The sequence below is a fragment of the Nicotiana sylvestris genome, chromosome 12, assembly GCF_000393655.2.
Source record: "Nicotiana sylvestris chromosome 12, ASM39365v2, whole genome shotgun sequence".
NCBI lineage: Eukaryota > Viridiplantae > Streptophyta > Magnoliopsida > Solanales > Solanaceae > Nicotiana > Nicotiana sylvestris.
Genome location: NC_091068.1, coordinates 60,209,531 through 60,219,107, shown reverse-complemented (window position 1 = coordinate 60,219,107; position 9,577 = coordinate 60,209,531). Strand labels below are relative to the sequence as shown.

Sequence of the window (9,577 nt, the reverse complement as noted above, 5' to 3'; positions counted from 1 at the left end):
AATGTAGATGGGCTTCGGGAGTTGATTTTGGAGGAGGCTCATAGCTCGCGGTATTCCATTCATCTGGGTGCCGTGAAGATGTATCAGGATTTGAGGTAGAACTATTGGTGGAGAAGAATGAAGAAAGACATTGTGGAATTTGTAGCTCGCTGTCTCAATTGTCAGCAGGTTAAATATGAGCATCGAGACCGGGCGGCTTGCTTCAGCGGATGGATATTCCAGAGTGAAAGTGGGAGAGGATCACTATGGACTTTGTAGTTGGACTTCCATGAACTTTAAAGAAGTTCGATGATATTTGGGTGATTGTGGATCGAGTGACCAAGTCCGCGCACTTCATTCCTGTGTGTACTACCTATTTTTCAGAGCGGTTGGCAGAGATCTATATCCGGGAGATTGTTTGTTTGCATGGTGTCCTCGTTTCCATCATTTCAGATAGGGGCACTCAGTTTACATTGCAGTTTTGGAGGTCTGTGCAGCGAGAGTTGAGTACTCGGGTTGAGTTGAGCACAACTTTTCACCCTCAGACGGACGGGCATTCTGAGCGCACCATTCAGCTATTGGAGGGCATGTTGCATACCTGTGTCTTTGATTTCAGAGGGTCATGGGATCAGTTTCTACCGCTTGCAGAGTTTGCTTATAACAATAGCTACCAGTCGAGTATTTCAGAGGCTCTATATGAGGCTTTGTATGGGAGGCGGTGTAGATCTCCAGTTGGTTGGTTTGAGCCGGGTGATGCTAGGCTGTTGGGGACAGACTTGGTGCAGGATACTTTGGAAAAGGTGAAGGTGATTCAGGAGAGGCTCCGTACAGCGCAGTCAAGACAGAAGAGTTATGCTGACAGGAAGGTTCGAGATGTGTCCTACATGGTTGGTGAGTAGGTTCTGTTAAAGGTTTCGCCCATGAAGGGTGTTATGAGATTTGGGAAGAAAGGAAAATTGAGTCCATAGTTCATTGGGCCTTTTAAGGTGCTTCGGAGGATTGGGGAGATGGCTTATGAGCTTGCTTTGCCACCCATCTTGTCGAGTGTGCATCCGGTATTTCATGTTTCTATGCTCCAGAAGTATATTGGGGATCTGTCTCATGCTCTGGATTTCAGCACGGTTCAGTTGGATGGTGATTTCAGCACGGTTCAGTTGAGGTCGAAGGATATAGCTTTAGTGAAAGTGTAGTGGAGATGTCAGCCCATGGAGGAGGCTACCTGGGAGACCGAGCATGAGATGTGGAGCAGATATCCTCACCTATTTGAGGCTTCGGGTATGTTTCTTGACCCGTTCGAGGACGAATGTTTGTTTAAGTTGGAGAGGATGTGACGACACGGCGAGTCGTCTCATGAGTTACCGCTCCGTTTTCCCTATTTCTGCTTCTTATTGCTTTGTCTATCGGTTCTATGTGTGATCAGCTTGGTTGGCTCGGGTTCGGAAAGGATTTGGTAAGGTTTGAGACAGTTAGTCTCTTTTGAGGAAGCTTAAGTTGGAAAAGTCAACCGGATGTTGACTTATTAGTTAGAGGGGTTGGATGTGAGTTTCGATGGTTCGGATAGCTTCGGGAGGTGATTTGGGACTTAGGAGCGTGATCAGAATGAGTTTTGGAGTAGATTTAGGCTTGAATTGGCAAAGTTGTGATTTTGGCAATTTCCGGTTGGTAGGCGAAATTTTGATATAGGGTTCGGAATGGAATTCCGAGAGTTGCAGCAGTTCCGTTGTGTCATTTGGGATGTGTGTGCAAAATTTCAGGTCATTCGGACGCGGTTTGGTTGGATTTGTTTATCAAAAGCGGAATTCAGAAGATTTTTGAAAACTTAAGCTTGAATCCGATGTGTTTTGGTTGATTCGATATTGTTTGAGGTGTTTTGAAGATTGGTACAAGTTTGAATAAGGTTTTGGAATATGTTTTTGCTTTTGGTTGAGGTCCCAGAGGCCTCGGGGTGATTTCGGATGGTTGACGAAGGAGTTTGAGACTTTGTGAGATTTCAGATTTTTGCTGCTTCTGGTATTTCCGCACGCGCGGATTGGTGACCGCAGGTGCGACGCCGCATGTGCGGGAGAAAGGTTGCAGAAACGGAAGCTGGGTAGTTTGCAGGAACCGCAGAAGCGGTCTAGGGGCCGTACCTGCGATGGCGCAGGTGCGGATATTTCATCACAGATGCGGTTTTGGCAGTTTAAGTGACTTCCGCAAAAGCGGATCAAACACCGTAAATGCGATACCGCAGAAGCGGTAAAGTGGCTGCAGATGCAAAAATGCCTGGGCCAGAAAGTATAAATTGTGTCCTTCGCGATTTTTGAGCTATTTCACCATTTTTAAGTCGATTTTGGAGCTTTTTGGACGATTTTGAAGAAGGATTTTAAGGGAACTTCATTAAGGTAATGATTTTGGACCTAAAACCCAGTTCTATGGTATTATTTCACAGATTAGGCTTGTAATTTATGGAATTTAAGGATTAAAGTTTGGGGAAACTAGGGCTTGGAAACTTAGACCTTTGATTGAGGATTTGAAGGACCATTTGAGGTCGGATTTAAGAACTTTTGATATGTATGAACTCATGGGGAGATAAGAAATCTATTGATGTAAAAATTATTGAATTCCGAGACGTGGGCCCGGGGGTCGGGTTTTGGTAATTTCGGGATTTATGTTGTAAATTGATTATTTTCGCTTGGGCTTCATTTCCTTGGCATATTTTGACGCCATGATTCTGATTTTGGAGAGATCCGACGCAAGTGGAAGCTGATTCGAGGGGAAAAGGCGTCGCGGGCTAGAGATTTGACTGGATTGAGGTGAGTCATGATTGTAAATAATGTTCTGAGGGTATGAAACCCCGGATTGCACATCGTTGTGCTATATTGATGTGACGCACATGCTAGATGATGAGCGTGGGGTCGTGCACTATTGGGGATTGTGACTTAGTCCATCCCGAATGACTATTTTACCGCGTATTTGACTGAGATCTATTTGCTATCATCATTATTTGGGCTGAATGCCATATTTGAGCTTCATGCCAACTATTTGAACCATTCGGGGGACTTTTATTGATATTTCCTCACTGTTTTGACTTTATACTTGAACTCAGTCATGTTATATTTTACTGTTTTCGTACCCAGCCATGTCTATTCTGTTTTTAACACATAAATGATCTTTTAAATGATATTTTGGGCCGAGAATCATGTTTTACTATTACCCGAGTGGCTTGTGAGGATTTTGAATGAGTAAGGCCGAGGGCCTATGTTGTGAGGAAACATTTGATATTGATTATGAGGTCGAGAGCCTAAGATATGTACGCCACGAGGTAGCTTGATTGATATGAGACCGAGAGCCTAGTGATGATGCCACAAGATGACTTGATATTGTGCTTGGGCCGTAAAGGGCCCCTCTAGGAGTCTGCACACCCCCAGTGAGCGCGAGTACCCATTGTGATGTGAGAGATAGCCCGAGGGGCTGGTATTGTTGACATTGTGCCCGAGGGGCAAGAACCTTTATGTGCTTATTTGTCTTATTTGTCTGTCATTTATCTGTTTAATTGTTCAAAAGGTATTTTCTGAAGTTTAAATTGGACTTATATGATTATTCATACCTTTACTGATTCACCGTCTTAATGGTTTTACTACTTCATTATAGCATGCAATGTGCTTTATGTGATTTCCTGATTTCAGACTTTATTTATGATTATTATTCACTGAGTTGGAGTACTCACTTTACTCCCTGCATCCCGTGTGCAGATTCAGGCATTGCGGATCCTGCTAGTGCGAGTTGAGATCTCCCAGCAGATTTCAGAGTCCATGATGTAGCTGCTTGGCGTCTGCAGTCCTGTGTTTCTCCCCCTTATCATTTCTGTCTCTTTATCAGACAGTTTGTAATAGTTATAGACTTCTCAGACTTGTATTAGAACTTGTAGATGCTCATGACTAGTGACACCCCGGTATCGGGCTGTGTTTGTTGTATTCCGCAAATTATGCTATTATCTGCTTAAACTTTAGATTATTTTATCATGCTTTAAACTGTTTCTTACTGCTTAACTGTTAAATACTAAAATGGAAAGTGTCGGCTGACTTTGTGTTCATGAGAGGCGCCATCACAACCGGGTCCGGGTTTAGGATCGGGACATATATAATATAATAAATATAATTATTATAAAATATAGTCTATTATTGCAGATAATATATAAATAATAATAAAAATATACAAGTGAAATTATATGAAATGATATAAAATGTCATGAAGTATGCATAAAATGCTAAAATATAAATAAGTGATTGGGCAACTGATCGTTCCTAAATAAATTTAAGGAAATAATAAATAAACTATTGATCACTTATGAATGCTAGAATCAATTTAAAAATATTTATAATATGGACAAAATTATTTTTTTTTGTGCAAATCTTCATGATAATAATTTTAAGAGTCCCATGAAGGTAATTAATTGATATTTAAACATGTCATGGAGTAACTCAAAAAATACATAAAGATACATAATAAAATATACAAACCCACAAAGGATAAATGAAAAATCATGAGGGTAAATTTGAGTATCAACAAAATATACTTTCCTTCAAAAAGAAATAAAGCTGGTGATAAGTTATAATGATGTGTTTTAATTTGTTTGGTTCAATGAAAATATATGTAAAAGGTCATTTTGAGTATTTTTATACCGTTCACAAATGATTACTCAATTTATTAATATATTTATTTGATACATGTAATTCTAAATGTTTTGAGTAATTCAAGGAGTTTAAGGCTTGAAACAGAGGAGTCCCATAGAAAAATATTAAGCCACTACAATTTGATCGTGGTGGAGAGCACCTCTCTAAGCAGTTCATTAGTTACTTATCAGAATAATAAATTAAATCTCAATTGTCTACGGAATGTGGGCTGAATTTAAGCTCACTGAAATGTTAGAAAATATGATTGTCCAACACATGTGCTAGAAGGAAAAACAGACAAGTTAGAATTGAGAGTGGGTAGGTGCATGTTTATACAATATTCAAGAAAATGATGAAGCTTATTTTATTATCCTAAAGAATATAATACAATTATTATCCCAAATGTCAATTTGCCAGATAAGGACTACTAATAAACTATGTTCCTAAAAGTAAAAAAGTTTTACAGGAACTAGACAAAGAAATAAGTAGCTTTTCAAGAACATCAAACTCACACGTCACATTTAACGCTCCATTGCATTCGTGCAATGGAAGAAAAGCTAATAGACAAAATATGCTTATATGTAGTGGGAATGATATTTGAACATTAACCACTATACTAAGAAGTCGTTAATATTATATTACCGTAAGGTAATAAAGGTAATATTAGTAGCACTTCATCATAGTGGGAGATTACTAAGGAAAATCATAGTTCGATATACACTCTTGGGATAACTCTAATGTCATTGAAGAGTTTAATACCTAACTTGATAGTTTCGACAAACGTTACTGGATAAAGATTGTATAAGAAAATAACTTGGCAAGATTCTTTAACAAAACCTTATTGACAAAGACTTTTAATAATCATGTAAAAAGAATGCCCGAGAGGATAAATGTATTGTTATAAATCTAAGTGAGAAATTATTGGGGCATATACTATTAACCATGCGTTTAGATATCGTATATTCTAATAATTGTCATGGTTAAAAGTCTAAGTGGGAGATTGTTGAGATATATACTATTAACCATGAGTTTGGTTTGGATATAGTATGTATTATAAAATAATAATTTATTCAATTTTAATAAAATTTTAAATAGATCATATATTCGTCTGTGTTCTTTGTTTATATAGTAGATGATTTAATGTATAGAGTTAGCTTATATGGAAGATCAAATCAACAATGTTTGTAAGTTATAGGATTACTTTTACAATCTAATGATGGAATTGGATAAACCTTCAGGAATAGTTGTAGCACATGATTATATATGATTTATCTTGATTATTGGAATGATTTACTTTCGACTTCTGTGCTAGTACATTTCGTATGTAATGAACGGATCAAGTAGAGATAAGTATTTTGTAATGACTTAATAAAATAAATTCTCTAATCATTAAATGTACTTATACTTTTTTCTTGATATAATTATTATTAGATGTATATTATTATTGTATTGGTTTATTAAAAGGTGATACTCTTTCATGTATCAATATGCCTGGTAAATTAGATAGTGATAATGTACATTGGTAGAGTAATAGTTAGTTGCTGTATCCATGTCTCGATTTTGAGATTGATGATACAATCGTATGAAAGCTTATAAGTTTTTATGTGTAAACTCGGCCGGCGGATTTTATATCCAACAAATGAAATTATGTTAAGAGAAAGTCTAATTGAGACAATCAACAAATTAAATTGTCAGTAATTTAATTTAGTTGATTAGCATCTGAATCTTAACAAGGGATTAAATGAGAATTAATAAGTGGATTTCAAAATTGAATAAGGAGTTGCAATTACTAATTTTTAGTGGAATAATTCGTAATTTATTATAGTAAATATTAATTTTGAAAATTAAAATTTTATTCCATAGTAGAAAGCCTTGTTAATTAAATTATGTGGTCTCTGCTATGCCTAGATAATAGGAAATAAAGAAAATTCTTTTCTTGGTGGAAAAGAAAATTTATTAGGTTTTGAAAAATGGTTTAACCCCTTAGAGGGTGGACAAGGGGGTGGCTGAATTTTAGGCCTTTTTTTCTAAAAAATTTCGCCAACACTGTAGACGACCGTGGAACGTTAGGGGATCATAATCGTGCGGGTAATGAAGATTCTATTGAAATATTGTGAAATTGGAGGCTGATGTGACTGAAGAGCTGGGTTCAGGCTTTAATGGGCAACCGTGAAACCCCAAATATTGTGAAACTGGAGGCTGATGTGACTAAAGAGCTGGGTTCACGCTTCAATGGACAACCGTGAAACCCCGTATGCTCCAGTTATCTAGATTAAATATATTATTGATACTAGAATTGCTTCAGCGGCATATTTTAATCCATCAGGAGCGACAATGTTAATACTTAAATCTTTAGCACAGAACAATCTCATTTAATACATCTCATGTTTTACATGCGTCTCACACACATATGTTAAGAGGAATACCCTCTTTTATTTCTCATATTTCTATCTATCACAATTTTATCATGACATAACCAATCAAACGATGAGGTAGTACATAGTTTTTGAAAGGCAAACATATCTTACAATATGAGCTGCTTTGGCAATTTAGAGCTCCAGCACCAGGTCTACGAATTAAACAACAAAACAAAATCTGCTTAGTCACAAACATTAGTTTAGCTAAGTTGAACGTAGCAAAAGTTTACTTTTTTTTCTAAACAACTATACCACATCTTGTGCAGGGAAAATTTTGTTGTTTTTCTTAATAATGGCTGTGCGTCTTATTGAAAGATATCGTGGTTAATTTTTTATGAAGACATATTTAAGGGAAAAATCAGAGATTTGAGAGTGAGGCATGAACTTACAATCTGCGTCAGTTTTGATCCAGCATTCTCGGTTCTCATCTAACTCACCATCTAGCGTGCACTGTTGCATATTCGACTGACCCTTGATGCTGTCCTTTGAGAGGCGATGGTGAGGGATAATCGTGATATCTTCACGAGCAAGTGATAATCTTCCGCGGTCATGAGCCCTCTCATTTTTTGAGGACTTATAAGGCTTCTGTCCACCTGTTGAGCTCTCAGGATGGACTTTTCTGTGGAACATATGTAGGATCTGCATGACTTGCAAGTATTTTAGTTGGAACCTAACAATATGTATTTGGATACAGTTTTCTATCAAAAGTAGTAAGTACCATATTGATCAAACAGCTTTATGTGACAATACAAATTAAATCCTCAAAGCTTAGATGATGGCGAACACAGCAGTATATCTGTTCATTTTGCACTAATATAGAGGAAAAGATTAGCCAAAGCACGTACCTTATTGAGTTTTCTCTCAGCTGAAACTGAATCAACAGTTCCCCCAGAAGCTACTGAGTTCCGCGAGGAAGCATGAAGCATCTTTTTCTTCAGTATTTTTTTCATGAGGTGGACAGCAGATTTATCAGAGTCCTTATCTGTTCGCTTCTCGCCCCTGTCAGATTTGGCTCCATAGTTTTCTTCTGCTAGTTTAGTCTTCTGAAAGAGCTCTCCAAGGGAAGGCCTATGTTCTTTCTTAGATGAAGCAGCAGGACTTGTCTCTGGCAATCCAACTGTTGATCCAAAGAGATAGCCTTGAAGTGGACAGACTGTCGTTCCATTTCCATTGTTTTCGCTACTTTCAAATGGCTTGCCACTTAGTGTAATGGTGCTACCTGTTGAATTTATAATAGTTTAATTAAGCATTTAGATGTGTTTGGCTCATGAAAAAGAATCAATGTCAAACGTCAACGGTTATGTTGAATGTATAATTAAGTCGATAGAGGTGTAACCCTCTATAAATAACAGCTTCAACATACCATGGCTGCTTCTCCCAGTACTAACATAGCTGTTTCTTCCTGAAGAAAGATTACAACTATCATCTTTAGCTTCAGTTCCCAGCACCTTCTCTAATTCATCATTGATCAGCTTCAATTCATTTTCTGTCACTTCAGTGTCCTTTTCAGCTATATTTTCCACTGAGATGGAAAATGTTGGTGTTGACGGATCATCAAGAAGTGGGTCAGTACCAAGTGTACCGATTGCAAGGAACCCATGGAAGAGCTCAGAAAGAGCAGCAGATGACTCTTCTTCATCTGCCCTTGCTGCTGCTTCTAGACCAGCAAATGATTTTCTTCTGTGACTCTCTCTTTGGCCTTTGCTCAATGGCTTATTGTAGAAATTTGGTTTTTGGTAGCCTTGTAAATCATCCAGTGATGGCTGCCCAGTAAGACAAGTACAAGGATTCCCTGACATAACGCAATGTCAGTTAATCCGTTGTCTTTCTAGTACATTTGTGTAAGGGTCAGTTACCTTTCTAATTATTCTAGTTGCATTAATACGTTTCAGGATTCTGAGATTTCAGCTTTGTTACTTATTCTAGCTTGCATGAAAGCAATCATTCTGGCACCTTTAATTTATTCTGCCTCTTCTTAAGGGTACATGGCAAAAAAAATATTGGGACAGAAAAACTTACCTACAGAAAAATCCTTGAGTGGTTCACTGCTATTCTGTCGAAACTTTCGATGCATCCAGCCGAGTAACTGCAACAAAAGAAGGATGAGGATGGCTACAATTATGGATATGGAAAAAAAAAAGACTTGGTTTACTTTGACAGAATATGGGTTACCTTCATCTTAAGGATAGCTGCACTGATTTTAATTTGAGGAACAAAATAACTGAAGCTTTAATTAGTTTTTGAGTTATATATAAAGAGTTTATTTCAAGTTGGCATGGAACACCTCAGGGGCAGCTTTAGGAAGCATACATGAAGTCACAAAGTTTGGGCTGGCTGTTTATTCTTTCTTTTAATTAATTTTCAGGTAAAAATTTTGTGGCAAAATTATGGTTCTTTTTCTTTGACCATTTAGTGAATTTTTTTTTATTGATCATTAACTGTTAATGATGTATGAAGGTTTGTTTTTGTTTATTGTTTTATATTTTAATTTCTAAATGGAGCAAGTTTGATTGTACTGACAAGAGGGGT

General features: G+C 37.3%; 1 protein-coding gene across 1 annotated transcript; it reads right to left on the bottom strand.

Annotated features, from left to right (window-relative positions):
- Window positions 1-6,972: 6,972 nt before the first annotated feature.
- Window positions 6,973-9,333, bottom strand: LOC104222123 (protein LAZY 1). The gene is made up of 6 exons (XM_009773313.2): window positions 9,221-9,333; window positions 9,068-9,134; window positions 8,412-8,840; window positions 7,894-8,267; window positions 7,438-7,687; window positions 6,973-7,200 (listed from the first exon to the last, which is right to left on the bottom strand). Exons 1-6 carry the CDS (start codon window positions 9,224-9,226, stop codon window positions 7,181-7,183), a joined length of 1,146 nt encoding a protein of 381 aa, XP_009771615.1. The 5' UTR covers window positions 9,227-9,333; the 3' UTR covers window positions 6,973-7,180.
- Window positions 9,334-9,577: the final 244 nt, after the last annotated feature.

Coding starts and splice junctions, on each gene's coding strand:
- LOC104222123 (XM_009773313.2), bottom strand. Junction 8,841..9,067: donor ACTCAAGGATTTTTCTGTAG/GTAAGTTTTTCT, acceptor GCGTTATGTCAG/GGAATCCTTGTACTTGTCTT. Junction 7,688..7,893: donor CTGAGAGAAAACTCAATAAG/GTACGTGCTTTG, acceptor CAAGTCATGCAG/ATCCTACATATGTTCCACAG.